General features: G+C 41.1%; 1 protein-coding gene across 3 annotated transcripts in view; it reads right to left on the reverse strand.

Moving 5' to 3' along the window:
- MYO3A (myosin IIIA) overlaps nt 1-16,766 on the reverse strand; it is a 100,435-nt gene that overhangs the window by 7,499 nt on the left and 76,170 nt on the right. For all 3 annotated transcript variants that reach the window (XM_039913992.1, XM_039913991.1, XM_029077229.2), the window contains 4 exons: nt 15,184-15,346; nt 13,138-13,273; nt 11,010-11,910; nt 9,431-9,578 (listed from right to left, as the gene is read on the reverse strand). In XM_039913992.1, coding sequence (XP_039769926.1) covers nt 9,431-9,578; nt 11,010-11,910; nt 13,138-13,273; nt 15,184-15,346 — 1,348 coding nt within the window. The remainder of the gene's footprint in view (nt 1-9,430; nt 9,579-11,009; nt 11,911-13,137; nt 13,274-15,183; nt 15,347-16,766) is intronic.

A 16,766-nucleotide genomic window follows, 5' to 3' on the forward strand; every position in this document is an offset into this window, starting at 1 on the left:
TGCGCTCAGGGGATGAAGGAAGGGGGCAATCTGCAGGACTTGGTGGTGGTTTTTATAACTTAACATTGCTTCTCTAACATTTCCCCCATAAGGATGGAGGTTCTAGGGAGATAGACTGCAAGGAGAAATTCCAATTTATAAAATAAACCCACAGAAAATAAGGTTCCCTTCCACCCTCTCCTCGGCCCAGGGACCGCTGTTTAGATCTGGAGTCCCTGGGTGATGGTTTTGAACGGAGCTCTCCCTGGGCTGTGCACGCCCAGCCTCCCAGCTTTACGGTAATTTTGATCACTTTACCCTTGTAAAGTGCAGAAAACTCATTTGTATTCATGTACTGAAGAAAGTATCACAAAAATAGCTAAATATGCCACTGAGACTTTAGACCTTGTAAAATATCCATAGGGAATTCATTCAACTGTCCCTTTTGCATTTTAAAATCTTTCACCAAAAGCCTAAATCTCCCCAACTACTGCATTTCATTCAATCATATTTAGTGAGTGCTTACTGTGTGAAAAGCACTGTTTGTGGCACTTGGGAGAGTACACTCAGAGTAAACAGACACATTCCCTGCCCACAATGGGCTTACTTCCTTGGATTGGGCTGGGGGCCACGTTCTACAGTGATTTCATTTTTTTAAAGGATTCCAGGTTTTAAATTTAGTACATTATTGGAGCAGCGTGCTGGAGCCTGAAACGGTTCATGCATCTTCAGCATCCAAATTTACATCTAAACATTAGCATTTCTCTTGGTAGGATATGGCCCCAAAGGTGGTCTTTTTAGGTCACTGTAAGAACACCATACCTAAATCTTTTCAGGTGACTATTCTGCAATTTAAACATTTTCCCACCACCGTATATTTCATGGATATGCCACAGGCAAAACATAATCTGTCCCAGTCTTGAAAATTGTTGATAACCCTTGGAAGTGATGTTGGCTGGTGCACAGCAAATTCAAATACTGAAACACTGTTTGAAACAAACACAGCTGTCATGGAATAATCAGAAAACAGATTATTTTACATTTCACTTGCGGATCAAAATTAGGCCTGGTGGTAGTATGGGCAGCGGTTTAACGCCTTCACTTCAGTTCATTCCTAGGAACCTTCAGGAAGGCACCTGGAATGAGCTGGAAGTTCTTTGTTTACATTTCTTTTTCACCGGTGGTGCAGGGTGGTCAATAAATAGCCATCGATGGGCTCATACTAAACTACTAAATTCCTTGGGAGTGTCAGTCTACTATATGCTTATCAGCCCACAAGCATTTCAGCAAGGCCTGGTTTAATTCTGTTCTCCAGTAGCTCCCAGAATCTTGATTCCTTTGGGAAGGTAAGAGCGTTTACACCTACGTCATCCTAAGCCCTATAATCAAGAAAGTGGCATAAACATTTACCATCACAAATTATCGGCAATATATTAGGGTTGGCACCAGCAAAATTAGCCGCATAATTCTGGCGCTGTAAGTGATAAATATCAGCTTGTAAAGGTTACTGGTATATTGAACAGCCAGAAGGTGTAATGTTAATTTAAAACGTGGTTCCGGTAATGATTCCATTTATTGTTTTAGCTTATCAAAAACACAGGCTTCTCCTTTGGTGACGAATGGACAATTACTTCTTAACATTTTGCCTTCAGAAGAATCATGGCAGTTTTACCTCCAAAATGCATCTATTTGCTCTAGAAAATTAAATTTCATTAATGCCTGCCTCTTTTTAATAAAATAAGACGAAAGGAATGATACTAATTACAATATTTTAAGTATACATATGGGGTGTTGTGCATAATTTCCATAAATGTCAAATCCTCAGATTGGAAATTAGATTCCTTGATAGTAATTCATTTATTTACAGTAATGTGAGTCACTTGTTAAAATTTCAGTTTAATTAATGAAATGTTTTCTTTGGAATTTGAATGATCTGTAAGAGGAACTGGATGGGAACTATCAATTCAACTTCTGAAAGGCATGTTTTTCTACCTAGAAGCAAAGGCCCTGGAAGAGAGGAGACGCTGACACGGAAACAGAAGTGGGGATAATCTCTCTGCACTTCCAGGTCCAGAGGAGGGACCGGTCTCAGTTTCTCCTGCCTCGGCTCGGACTGGACCCCACTGGACTCAAAGAGGGCAGGTAGCAAGCACCAGTGGCTGGAGGACAGGATGGGAAATCCCTTTTTTACTTCACGAGCTGCCTCTCTGCAACTTTGGTTAGACTGTACTTACTTGCTTCTTTGGCATAATTCTCTCCATACCTCAATTTCTGAGGAGTAAATTAAAAAAGAAATTCACTAAGTAGTGATTAGCGGTGCATTCTGGGGTAGACAGAGGAAAGTGGTCAGAATTAGCTAACTCCATTCATGGAGAAGGGGAAACTCTAAGGCAGAGGAAAAGGGTGTGAGCAGTGAGTTCACTGAGCGCTACTGGATGCAGCATTTTGGCAAGTGCAGTAGAAGAAAGAGATGCAATCTCAAGTGCTCTTTTACTTTTTTCTTCCTTCTCCCCTCCTTTGCTCTTTCTTTTCCTTCTTTTTCTCCTGCTCCCCCTTCTGCTAGACATAACTCCTCCTTCCCTGTAACCCCTTCCCTTATTAATTAGCCTCCCCCCTGTTATGGGATTGCAAAAATTACAACAAAAAGTGGGGCAATTAAGTGATCGAAATCCTATTTTCTAGATCTCCCTGAAAATTAGCTGTAGGAAGATGTTTTGTTCCCTTAGCTTTGGGAAAGGGGAGTCAAGTGCAGCTATAAGTGCCACTATAAATTTACTTAATAAATTTAGTGGGGAGGTGGTGTCAATCAGGGCCTGAAGATCTGTGACCCAACTTGAAATATCACAGGGCCCACTGCTAATTTCTTCCAAAAAAAAAAAAGATATCTGAGTAGGCATTAACTTGTCACATATTTTTGGGATGCCATGAGGAAATTCTTTATCCTAACTAAAATTAGAAATAAACTCCAAAGAAGAAAAGTAATTGTAGAATGAGATATAAATCGCAGAAAACACATACATCATCTTTTCTAAAACCAATCCATCCTGGATACTTAGCCATTAGTTATGGTTGGCAGGGTAATAATGCAAATAGATAAACATTAAAGGAACTTATTGACGAGTCATAAATATCAATTACATGCAGACAGAGGCAGTAAGCTAAAAATGATTAGCAAATGACATTTTATTTCAACTTCTCTAAAACCACAGACAATTCCCCCATGTGAAGAAATTGCTTATGATGACTGTTCCCTGGAATTGCACAAGTGATTTGAAGGGGGCACTTTAGTCATTTATTCTGAATAATCAGAATCAAGCAGAAAACAATCTTTTGCAATCAGTTACCATATTTTCTGGACCTTTCATCTATATCCTTTGTCCCCAGACTTCAGGATAAAAGCTAAAGAGACTTAAATATTAACAAGATATTTCAGGAAATCAACTCTTTGTTACCTACTTTACTAAACACCAAAACAGAACTAGATAACAGAAGAACGGTGACTTTCTCTGTGCCCAATTTGGGATAAGAAGCTTAAAATAATGTCACTGGACCAGTAGTGTTCTCCAGAAACACTGCTTCCTTTTCCTCTCCAATTCCCCTTCCTCCTGCTTCCTCTTCATTTACCCTGCCTTTCCTAACAGTACCTCAAAAGGAGATCTCTTGCCTCCTCCCAAATCTATCCCCCACCCTGTGCCTCAAACCCCATCCCTTCATACCTTATCAAAACAGTTCCCCCTTCTCATCTCTCTCTACCATCTTCAACCATTCATTTTCCAATGGCTCCTTCCCCACTGCTTTCAAACATATTCCTGTAACTCCTATCTAAAAACCCCCAAACTCCTCTGATCCCACAGATCCCTCCAATTATTGCCCCATTTCTCTCCTACCATTCTTCTCCAAACTCTTTGAGTGAGTTGTTTACACCTGCTGCCTCCACTTTCTTTCCTCCCATTCTCTCCTTGACCTCCTCCAATCTGGTTTCTGCCCCCTTAATTCAATCAATCAGTGGTATTTATTGAGCACTTACTGTGCATGGAACACTGAACTAAATGCTTGGGAGAGAATAATACAGAGGTGGTAGGCACATTTCTTGCCCACAACGAGCTTGTTGCCAAATCCAACAGTTTCTATTCCATCCTAATCCTCCTTTCTTCGACACTGGGACCACCCCTTTCTCCGACACTGGGACCACCCCTTTCTCCTTTTAACATTTTCCAACTTTAGCTTTACCAAAATTGTCAACCCCTGGTTCTCCTCCTATGTCTGGCCACTCCTCAGTCTTTTTCCTGGGCTCCTTCTTCGCCTCTCACCCTTTAACTGTGGGGATCCTGCTAGGGTTAGTTCTGGGTCCCTTTCTATTCTCCATCTACACCCACTCCTTTGGAAAACTCATTAGCTCTCACAGCTTCAGCTACCATCTCTCCACTGATGACAACCAAATTTACCATTCCTGACTCTCTTCTCTTCAGTCTCACATTTCCTCCTACCTTTGGGACACCTCTACTTGTATGTCCTGCTGACATCTTCTTGTTCAAAACAGAACTCATCTTCGCACCTAAATCATGTCTCCCCCTATCCTTCCCATCACTGGAGACAGCACTACCATTCTCCCTACCTCTCACTTCGCTCCTCCCCTACTACAACCCAGACTTCACACTTCACTTCACACTCCCCTAATGCTGTCTCACTGTACCTCAATCTCGTTTAACTTTCCACCAACCTCTCACTCAAGTCCTGCCTCTGGCCTGGAACACCCTGCCTCCTCATATCCGATAGACAATTACTCTCCCCCGCCTTCAAAGTCTTAGTGAAGGCACATCTCCTCCAAGATAACTTCCCTGAATGAGCCCTTCTTTCCTCTTCTCCCACTTCCTTCTGTCACCCTGACTTGCTCCCTTTATTCATCTCCCATGCGGCCCCACAGCACTTACGTACATATCTGCAATTAATTTAATTTATTTATTTATATTAATGTCTGTCTCCCCTCCTTTAGACTGTATGATCATTTTGGGCAGGAAATGCGTCTCATACTCAAGTGCTCCATGATGAATCCCAAGTGGCAGCTCACACTGGGACTGCAACTGATTTCCAAGAGTCCTCAGTCTTTCAATCTATGGTATTTATTGAGCACTTACAAGGTGCAGAGCACTGTACTAAATCCTTGGGAGGGGACAACAATCAACTAAGGATCCAGAAAGTCTCCTGCAGGAGCTACCACAAAGACTCATTCCCTAGCCACCAGGGTCTCTCTTCCCACCTTCGGAGCCTTATAAAATCATATCTCCTCCAAGTGCCCTTGGGTGGAGATGTATGAGGAAACGTGCCACCTAATACTCACAGGGCCAGATGCCAACAACAGTGGCTATTTCTGTATCACAGCTCGGTTTCTGTAGCATTTCAATTTTTGTGGTTGGCATGGTAGTCGTGTCGGTTTTGTGATCGCTATGCAGTGCCAGTTCTGAAGATGAATTTTTTTCTCTTTAGGGGCAGCTTTTAATGGAAACCATAATTATCAGGAACAAGAACCTCCCTCAGACACTTTTCTACTAGTTCTTGATTCTGAAAATGTAAAAAAAAAATTCTGGGAAGAATTTAACTGTTCAATAATAGGAGAGGATTTGGAATGAAATGGTCGGCATACTAAATTCTAAAATTTAGAATGGGGTGGTAAAATGAACTTTTGTTCTCAGACTAATTGGCTTAATTTAGCAGAGTGATAAAACTTTCTGGCCCACACTGCCTTGGACGGTAAAATTTTGGTGTCATGAACATCTGAACGGTTCAACGGCATGAAGGAAATCAACAACCACCGAGATACTTTACAAGTAGTCGACTAAGTTTCTAAACGTGAATAGTTTTGTGGTGGCTACTATGGCATTCATTCTATGAGATCTTGTTAAGTCCTGTTGTTGGTCCAATGGAAGGAATCACGGGACCTGGATCTTTAGTTTTAGTTCTGCCCACTGCTGGCTAGCATGGGCAAACAGGGCATGTGCAATTGGCAACATGGTGCCCCTTTGTTTGCCTTCTTGCATGTTCATTCATTCACTCATTCACTCATATTTACTGAGTGCTTACTGTGTGCAGAGCACTGTACTAAGCTTAGGGGAATACGATATAACAATAAACAGACACACTCCCTTCCCACGACGAGCATTCTGGGCTCAGAGGGAACATGAACTGTCAAGGGACGAGAGAATGTGAGTAACTCTAAGAAAACCACTACCACCAGAATCAATTCTTCTGCTCATGACCATCAATCCTGAAGGGAGATTCCATCATCACAAAAGCAAAGATAATTAAGCAAAGATAATTCAAAGACAAAGGTTTCTAGACCCACATTTTACTGCTTAATATTCCTCTCTTCCGCTGCACCATACTTCTGCTCTAGCTATATATCACGGACAACAGTGCAAACTACCCTGGAATTTACTTGATTATAATAATCTTTAGATTATCTGAGTTAATTGGGGTGGGGGGGATGACAAAGGTAACATGGATTTTAAAACACACAGAAACCGCCCAAAACTTCACTTTATCCTACAATTTCCACCTTCTCAGAGAAGCAGCATGGCCTAGAGAAAAGATCTTGGGTCTGGGAGTCAGGAGACCAGAGTTCTAATTCCAGTTCCACCACTTGACAGTTGTGTGACCTTGGGGAGTTCAATTAAAATCTGTATGCCTCAGTTTCCTCAACTGTAAAATGGGGATCCAATACCTGTTCTCTTCCCCCCTGAGACTGTGAGCCCTGTGTGGGACGGGGGCTATGTCTGATCTGCTTATATTGTGTATACCCCAGCACTTAATAGAATGTTTGGCACACAGGAACCATTCAACAAAGATCATTATTATTATGATTGTTCTCCTTCCACTTTTCACTTGAGCTGCCAACAAGTAACGTGTGATTGGCTTAACATTTCCTGATCCATTTCTTCCTGTGATTCAGGAGAGGTGCTAATGAATGGTGAAAAGATCCACAGGAAGTTAACAAGAGGGAGACAAACTAATTCCCAGACTGGATAATAAGAGCCTTGGATCTTTTTTTTTAATTCCCAGTTTGGTCCAGCTGCCCAACAGAACACAATTCCTTTCTATGACTGATAGTCCAATAACCAACCTCTTTAAATTGCTTGCCAAAGCGCTGATCGATACTTGCTCCCCAGTAGCCTAACTCTTCTTAAGTTGAGTTCTTAGTCAGTCATAGGAGTTTTAGGCATTGGAAGAAAGGTTGTAAATATCAGGCTATGTAAACTACTGAAAAGGCACTGTCAAATTGCTTTTTGTTATTTATGACTTAGTAAAATTATTTTTCTTAAAAACATCCCCCTAAAATCTCCAGGCCATTTTTCCTAGCTCTAGAACTTTCTAGGTGATGGAGTTCTAGAACAGCTACAATTGGGAACTGGCATAATTCTTTATCCTCAAAGGGAGGTGAACTAGCTAGCAAACTACTTCAGAAAAGAAAAATAATCCAGGAATACTTGGCACAAAAAAGAACATTCATTTCTCTCACAGTCTCATTGCTTCTTTTTTGGTTAATGAAAAAGTTTCTTCTAGAAAATACAAAAACCAGTATCTTTTGAGTTGTTCAACTGTCAAATGAATAATGTTAGTTGATTCAAAGATAAATGTAGACATGTCTTTTTGCCTCAAAAGCAAAATGCATTTCTAGAAGCTTGTGACAGAGCTATAAAATGACACATCAGAGAAGTAGAGAGAGATTGGCCCATTATCATTTAGAACACTAAGGATATCAATCTAAATGACCTCTCTTAAAAAGATGAACAAAAGAGCTAGAATCATTTCCTTTTCCGGGAAAGGGATAGTAAGGTTGCTGTGACTGTAAAAACTGCACCAAAAACATATCGTTGCTTTAAATGCGTAATTCAAAGGAGAAGAGGGCATTGAGTTAAATAATAATTACGGTATTTGTTTAGCACTTACTATGTGCCAGACACTGTAATAAGCACTAGGATAGATAGAACTATGTCCAACGTGGGGCTCACAGGTTCAATCCCCATTTTACAGATGAGGTAACTAAGGCACAGAGAAGTAAAGTGACTTACCCAAGGTTTTGCAGCAGACAAGTGTTAAGGCAGGGATTAGAATCCATGACCTTCTGACTCCCAGGTCCATGCTCTACCCACTACACCACGCTGCTTCTCCTGAGTTGGGTTTGTGAGCCCATTGTTGGGCAGGGATTGTCTCTATCTGTTGCCAAACTGTACTTTCCAAGTGCTTAGTACATTGCTCTGCACACGATAAGTGCTCAATAAATATGATTGAATGAATGAATATTAACTCATTACTTCTTTACTTCAGTGAGGCTTCACTAGTTAACCAGGCAGCCCAATCAAAGATTTGCCCTGTTGAAACAGCAAATATTCTTCATAATAAAATGGAGAAAATATGCTCCCTGTACTATTTTTGTGTAACCGGGGCTTGCTTCTCTGCAATAATGATTATGATGATAATAATAATTATGGTATTTGTTAAACACTTACTATGTGCCAGGCACTGTACTAAGTGCTGGGGTAGATACAAGATCATTACGTTATTGTGAGGCTCACAGTATTAATCCCCATTTTACAAATGAGGTAAAAGGCATAGAAAAGTTAATTGACTTGCCCAAAGTCACACTGCAGACAAGTGGCAGAGCTGGAATTGGAACCCAGATCCTTTGACTCTCAGGTGCGTACTGTTTTCATTGGGCCATGCTGCTTCTCTAAGTACTCAGTCAAAGGAAGTTTGACTCTTCCTTTATTACATACTGTCTCTTGGTAAGAAAGGGGAAGATGCAGAATGTGGTATGATTTTGTGTCTTCCTTACTGATCTGATGGCTAAAAGTAACTTGCCCACTAACTTGCCCTGCCTTTTACTAAAGACCATATTTTGGGTTCTTCCAACCCCAAGGCAATGCCTGGACTCCAAGGAGGCTGAGGTATAGACTAAAGCTGCCCCCCTCAACCTCCCTGGAGGTGTTTGGGGGAGGCTGCTGTCAATCAGGGCAACTCCTGACACCCAGGAGGTGTGCACTGCAATATCATCCAAAAAAGGCACTCTGATGAAACCAGCTCAGTCCAATGATTGCATCCACTTGGGTTGAAAAGGATCAATAAGCACCAGGCACATATTCTTCTGCAACTGCCATTTCTGCCACTGGGCCTTTTCTGGATGGACCAGGTGATGGAAAAACCACCTGGGAGAATTCTGTAGGAAAACTCTCAACTTAGCAGAAACAATGGGTGGAACTAGTTCCCATGGAAGGGCATTGTCACCCATCACCATATATGTCCTTGTCCATTTCCTGCCAGCTCTAGGGTTAACAGAAAATATTACACATACTGAGGGGGTTCAGTGAATGACAGTCTGTTTCTCTAGGGTCATCTACAGTTATGAAAGCGGGTGTTTTCGGGAAAACAGATTTAGACTTATTGGGTTGAATTTTACCTGAAGGGCATGCAGAAGGAGACACTTGCTTATTGTTTGGCTTCTCTATGGCGCAGACACTCAGGTCCACAGGCTTCAATTGATGCAACCAAGTCATTTCATTCCGTTTTTGCTGTACTGCAATATAGTCTCCAGATAAATGTGGTACCTAGAAAGAAGTTCAGACTTCAGGTTATGCCAATAAAAAAATAAATCAAAATTCCAAACATGAGGCAGTGAGTTGACAGCCCCTGACTGTTGATTCCTCTGTGGCTCTTTTGTATCTGCTAAGCCTCAACACAAAAATCCATTGCAAACAGAAGAACGAATAGTGAACTATGGCTCCCTAGACCCTTTACTGTCAGTAGTTGTTTAGTTTTTCCCACAAGAAGAGACAATGCAGTGAACCATTTAATCATCCTAGGGCAGGGATCATTTTGTGTTTAGAGAAGTGAAGAAACTCTGGAGCATAAAGAAAGACTAGCTTACAGGAGAGGGCTGATTATGCTCAAGTCTAAAGGACTGTGTCACTGATGTGACCTGTGGACCTACTGTCACATATGGCCAGCTGAGTTAGGTGTAGTCACATTGTATCTGAACTTGTGGTCCTTAAAGAGGGAGACAGAAGGCAGGAAAAGGAGAATGGGTAGAGGAGAGGCATAAGGATGGAAATAAACAGGGAGAGGGAGAGAGAATAAGAGTGACAAGGTGAGAAAAGGAGGCAATGAGGCACAAGGTAAGGAGGTGAGAGTCAGAGAAGATGGGAATGAAGGAGGAGAAGGTCAGGGAAAGGGGAAGTAGAGAGGGACAAGAAAAAAAGGAGGAAAGCATGCCATTAAATTTGTTTTCAATTCACACCTTTGGAGAACAAGAATCTGCTGCTTTTAAAAGGCTTATGGTTAAAATCACTATAGCTCATCTCTTTCCTTTTAACTGTTTGGCCATTGAAATCAGCCAACACTTGCTTTTTCCTTGATATTTGAATTTTGGAGGCCTGGAAGTGTTTTTAAGAATGGGGTTCCCTCATTGTCAGGATGAGATTAGATTTCCCGCTATTTTGAAAGGTCAAGAAATTTAACTGTTTGAATTGCCCAGGACCTCAACCCCTCCCAACCTAATGCTTCCAAATTTACCCACTGTTCTAAATATGAAACAATAGAGCCAACTAGTGAGGGTGGAGGGTCTATTTTTTTTTGTTGCTCATGCAAGTGTCTGAATGCTATCATGACAATTTGAGGTTGAGAAAACCATTTCAACTTGAAATGAAATGAGACATATGTTCAGTATCTCCACATCCTGGGAAAATTCCCCATCCACACTATGAAATGAGAAAGTAGGAGTGTAGTTTAAGGGGTGAATTATCAGATTTTTAATTGATAGATTGAAAATGATATCCCCTTTGACCCAGCTGTTTGCTTTAACCTGTGATCACTCACTTGCTTAAGCAGATACCTCTTGATGCATGTCACTTCAACAGTCACTCGGCTCCTTATGAGAAAGGTGAGCCACAACAATTGTTTTCTGCAACCCATCAGTTTTATAGATTTAACTCTAGGTATCCCAAAGATTCTAACCTGAAGTATTTCATTTACCAATCTACCTGCTTTGAAAAGGCAGTCACACCACAGATCTCTTTCTCTAAGATGGCTTTTGGAGCCCCAACCTTCGTCGCTCTTAGAGTTGGGCTTCCATTACTTCTTGTTGAGTGGGAATCAACGTTCTGAGTGTGTTCCACTGCTAGCCTCCCTAGCACACAGGCTTCCTGGTGGTGGAGACAAAGAGACTGGTCACAATTCCTTAACTGCTGCCTACTTCGAAAGCCTCGATATCTGCTCTGAATGACCACTGCTGCTTTGTCTTCCTCTTCCAAGCCTTGAGTCCTTTGCTCAAACTCCCTTTTCACAGGGTCCTTTATGGTTTTTGTCTGGTTCCCTTGAAGACTAGTTTCTTCATGCTTCAGGAGGCTTTGATCATGGCGATCTTTAGACCCGATCTGGGACAGGATCTGTTTTTGGTGGTTGCTACAGGTCTCTGGCACCATTAAAGGTGAGGATTTGTTAGTGTTTCCCTTCTGTATTTGGTGTCTTAGGAGATCTGGCTCTTCAGATGCTCTGTTACTGACTGAGGACATTTTCTTTTCTTCCTCAAACTTCTTCTTGTCCATGTGGCCCCGATACTTCTTCTGGATCATCATGGCAACCTGGTCTTTCCTCTCAGGTTCAGTGATAGCTTCTGGTCTCTTCCCCTCTCTGCATTCTGGGCTCATTTCTGATGTGGGGACATCTGCCCCCCGTAACTCTTGGGTGGCATCTGTTTCATCAGGATTGCTGACTTCTTCCTGAGTTTGGGGTCCTCCAGAGTTTGTCTGAATGATGATGGTGACCCCTACTGCAGTTTTACAAGAGGATACGGGGGTGTTTTCTTTACAGTGTGGACAGTGTCCGACAATTTCACTACCAGAGATTACGTTGTCAGTATTTTCCTTCTCCAAAACACAGTGTCTGTATTCACCATAATGCACAGGAGAAACAATAAAGAATTTAGACAATAAGTGGCACATGATAATATTTATGCACAAAACAATAATAAGAAACAACCAAAGTTTCTTCTCAACAGGAAGATAGTACAAATGTTTCCCAAACACCAGCACACATATTATTTTTAAATTGTCCCAGGACTTTGAAAGAGGGTGAAACCAAACCACATGAACACTGAAATATCACACTGGTTTAGATTTCCACTGAGAATCTGTATTTTAGTGAAGGACCAAAACCATAGGTGTTCACTCCTTCCCGAGCATGACAACTTTCTATACTTATTCTAGCTGCATTTGTTTGATGGAGGTAGAAGGTCCAGCAATTAAATGTACCTCATTTAATGAAGATCTAAGGTTTCAATGAACCATTGTGTTTTACCAACTCTTGGGAAATTTCTGTACTAAAAAGTGTAATAATTTTTTTTAGTACACAGCTGTATTTTAAAATAAGATTTTATAATAAGATATTTGAGATACAACTAAAGCAACTAAAATCAAATAACCCAATTCAGGTTTTTCAAGTTTATTGAGGACAATGAAAAAAAAAGACTATCAACTTTCCTTAGACTCTCCAGGAATCTGAAACACAATTGACATTTTAGTTGGACTGATCTGTTTCTACAGCCTTCAAGGATTTCACTTTTAAGACAATTTGACTTTAGTTGGATTTTGGTGATATGTTATGCTAATATGAATACTGTAAGCTCACTGTGGACAGGGAATGTGTACTCTCCTAAATGCTTGTACAGTGCTCTGCACACAGTACTCACTCAATAAACATAATTGACTGAATAAGAATGATGGTATAAATACACCTTAACATGCACACTTCCCCCATTCATTCGAGGAAACTAAGGCCATGCACAGTGCTATTACTGGATCAGACTAATGTACAATCCATCCCAGCTATCTGCTTTCAAAAGTGACAACAAGATTCTTGGAGGAACCGTATATTGGTCCTCTCTAGACGGTAAGCTTGCTGTGGGTGGGGAATGTGTCTGTTATATTACTGTGTTGTACTCTCCCAAGCGCTTAGTACAGCGTTCTGCCCACAGTAAGCACCCAATAAATGACTGATTGATCAGTCACCTTCCTTGACACTGAACCTAATATTTAGGAATGAATGATGGCCACTGGCCATCTCTAACCTTTCCCTGTACATTTTTAAGTCTCACTCTGTGGGCCACTTCACCTTTTCTTTTCCAAACTCTTTTGGGTTTGACACCTCTGGCAGTGAGGCAGGTTGGTTGATGATGACAGCACTCTGAGAGAGGAGTGGGTTGCTACGTTATTGGCTTTATGTACGCTTTCTTGCTGGTCGACATCTCCTGCATCCAACACAAATCAAACCCAGAGATGCAGCAATTAGGAAATGAATATGTTTCACTGAGGAACCCAAATATAAGGTGATTTCTCACAGGCATTACACCTATATGGGGGAGGATACCTAAAGAGTATTGGACAAAACTGATAAGAAGGGTTTCTACTGAGGGGCAGGCCAAATTACATCCAAGACCCTTCTAGATGGGAAGATCTGTTAAAGAGGATAAGATACGACTATAAGGGGAGGGAAAGGCTTAGGGAGGAATCTGGTGTTGTAAACCAGCATGAAGCATGAAGCATGAAGAAAGGGTAGTGTAGACCAAAGTATATGAAAGGCTGGTGCTTTACTCCAAGGACAGAGAATTTTAAAGCTGGTGGCAGAATGAAAAGGAAATTAATTAGTCAAATGGTGGGAGGATGGAAGAAAGGGTTGGCTTTTGACAGGGGGCATGGTTACATCAATTCCAGAGACTGGGGAGAGCTAATGCCTTGGAGAGGTGGTGGCTGTGGTGTTTGCAGTAGGATTTCTCCAGTGATACTGGGGTGCTGAAAGCTTGAAGATTTTCTAGATTAAAGAGATGTGAGGAGAGAATGGCAGATAGATTCAGAACAAGAAAAACAGCAAAGTCATAAAAAGAAGAAAATGACAAGTCTGAGGGGGAAACAAAGAGACGAGGGAAGAGTTTGAGGATTTTTTTCCTCATCAGGAGTTGCCTCTAGCTTTGAGGCTGTTTGGGAAGGAGACTGAGCCCCCATTTTATCTGGCAGGCCTAGCAGAAGGGGCAAACTAAATGATATGCACTGAGGAAGCTCAGTAGGAAGTAGAAAGAAAACAGTACTTACTTGCTTAAGGCTTGGAAATAAAAAGTTCCAATTTATTCTAGAGATATATAAATTCTTTATGGGAAGCATAGCCCCAAAGAGCTAAACAAGATTAAAAAATTCAGGCAAAAGAGATCTTTTTACATGGCATCATATCTACCAACTCTGTTGTACTGTACTCTCCTAAGTGTTTAGTACAGTTCTCTGTGCTCAGTAAAGACCACTACATGACCTTATAGTCAGAGATCACAAAAAATTTCTGAATGGTATATGCTGGTATTGCAAGGTTAAGTGACTTGTTCAAAGTTACACAACCGGGGAACAAGTCAAAGATACAAGTGGTAGGACAATAAGAACATCTGGACTGTTTACCTAGTGATACCTGATTACTAGGTTCTCAGCCTCAGTATCACCCCAAAGGAAAAGAAAAACTACTGACAAATAATTTTAAAAGTACAGAACAGAAACTAGAAAAGAAGGTAATAATATGTATAAACAGGATTTTCCCAAAGCTAGTAGAAAAAAATGTACACTCCTTGTACAAAACAAAATTTAATTGAGTTGTCATTTGGGTTTCAAAAATTACACAGGCATGAACAACCTTCACAAAATAGGGAGAATTCATGCCCTCTGGTGAAAATTTTCATTATAAGTTCTGTGAGCATATTAAAAAATAGTGTAAAGTTTAATATCATCATGCTTGAAGATCATACAATTAATTATTGAATTCAATCAATAAATGCACTATCCACTATGCTGTGTAAATTAAATTCCAATGCTGCACTGTCACAGCACAAAGGAATGTTTGTAACAATTGAAAATGAAAGTAGTCCTTTAATCATTCAAAAAGATTTTTAAAAGTAACCTTGATAAACCAAATGATGACACACTCAATATAGTTTAGATTCTTTTTCATGAAACTGTAAAGCCACACGAAACTTCAGCATAATGAAATCCTTAATCACATGCCTCAGTTATAACAGAGCAAATTTAAGTAGCCTGTCCCAGACAGATGCTCTGATATTTTCATGGTCCCTTTACTTAAATTGGGCATTTTATTTCTATTCAACCAGAAAAGCTATTTAGACCTTACCTGACTCTATTATTCGGGCACTTTCCTCCCTCTTCTTTTGAAGTTTTTGATACCTCTTTGAACCCAGGAATCCTCTGACATAGGCCTGTATCAATACAATCTTGTCAACCTTTTCCTTTCTCATTAAATTCAACTGCTCCACATGATAGTATTTAAGGAACACCTTAAAAAGAATTAAATGAAAATAGCACATGGCATTTGGTAAACTCTCTGCAATTAAAATGGTCTAGCCTCTATCCCTTGACCCCTCTGTGCAAGGGAATGCTGAACGTTGCCCTTGCTGGCCCGTATCGGAGACAACCACAATGGGAGGAGATGGAGAGATTAGGGAAAGAAGTCTCAGCCCTGCCAACTCCACTTGCAGCAGATTTCTACTATCCTTGGCACGCTGTGCCTGGCCTCTCCACCCAGGGGTAGGTAGTCCCTGAGGTGTAAGGAAAGTAAGGGAGGAGAAAGAAGATTACGGGTCCTGGTGCAAGAACAACTTCAGTTCGGAGGCAAGTGAAGCAGCCATTCAGGCTAAGCAAATATCTATAGCTGACCCTGCTCGGGTGAATATCTCCTTGGTATTTCCAGTGAAATCTTGTGAAATCTTCCAGGGGGATCTTGTATTTATCCCAACACGTAGTACAGTGCTTGGCACAGTGTTTAATATGCCACAAATTATTATTATTATTCAGGTCAGAGTTGACAAAAATACTTTTCATAATGCTGTTTTTCAGTACTTCTCTACTCTGGCTTAGCCTCTTTCCAGCAATGGAGAGAGTAATGGGAAACCCAGTTGGTTTCCACTATCCTTTCTCACTTCCCTTTCTTCAGAAGGATGCTATACTGGTGGCATTCTGGAAATCCTGAGGTATTTCTTCAGGGCTCCAGATTCTGAAGAGCCTGTACTTGAGGTGACTAAGCAGCTCACTCCCTCCTTCTTTGTCAGAAGATCTCAGTGGGTGTGAACCATGAGATCAAGAAACTTTGCCATTTTTCATGACTTGCACTGCAGTGACGCCATCATCAAGGGTTGGGGCAAGAGCCACCTCTTCTCTTGCTTGGATTAGATTTTCAAGTTTCTCTGTGCCTTTGACGTCAATATATTTAGAACATTGTCTGTTGCTGACAGTTCATTTCCAATTCAATCTGTTGTAAAAGGTCATGACTTTCACCCACAATATTAGAAGTTGTTCCTGGGTTAAATAACTTTATCCATCTTAATGAATTAGAAAAGGTGAAGTGGAAAAATTCAAAAGGCTTTAAAAGACCCTGAACTATCAGATAGACCCTGCATAGCATCAAGTGGCCTGTTTATGCATTAAAAGTCCATTTGCACTTCACATCTTGTGCCTGACAGTGAAGCATAAAGTAAGCCCTGAAAAAATGATACCATCATGGGTCAAGAGAGTAAAAATCACAGGCAGAAGCTTTGGACCTTTCCGTGCTATTTGGTGGCTGAGATTTATGTGGCTTCGCTGGATTAGTCTGAGGATCAGGAGGGTCAGCAGGATTTTTTGCTGCACCCTGATGCAGACCACTGACCCAGTGCCTGATGGGAACTGGGAGCGGGGGTGACAGTGAGATTGATGATTGCC

This window comes from Ornithorhynchus anatinus, chromosome 13 (assembly GCF_004115215.2).
Source record: "Ornithorhynchus anatinus isolate Pmale09 chromosome 13, mOrnAna1.pri.v4, whole genome shotgun sequence".
In the NCBI taxonomy this organism is placed as follows: domain Eukaryota; kingdom Metazoa; phylum Chordata; class Mammalia; order Monotremata; family Ornithorhynchidae; genus Ornithorhynchus; species Ornithorhynchus anatinus.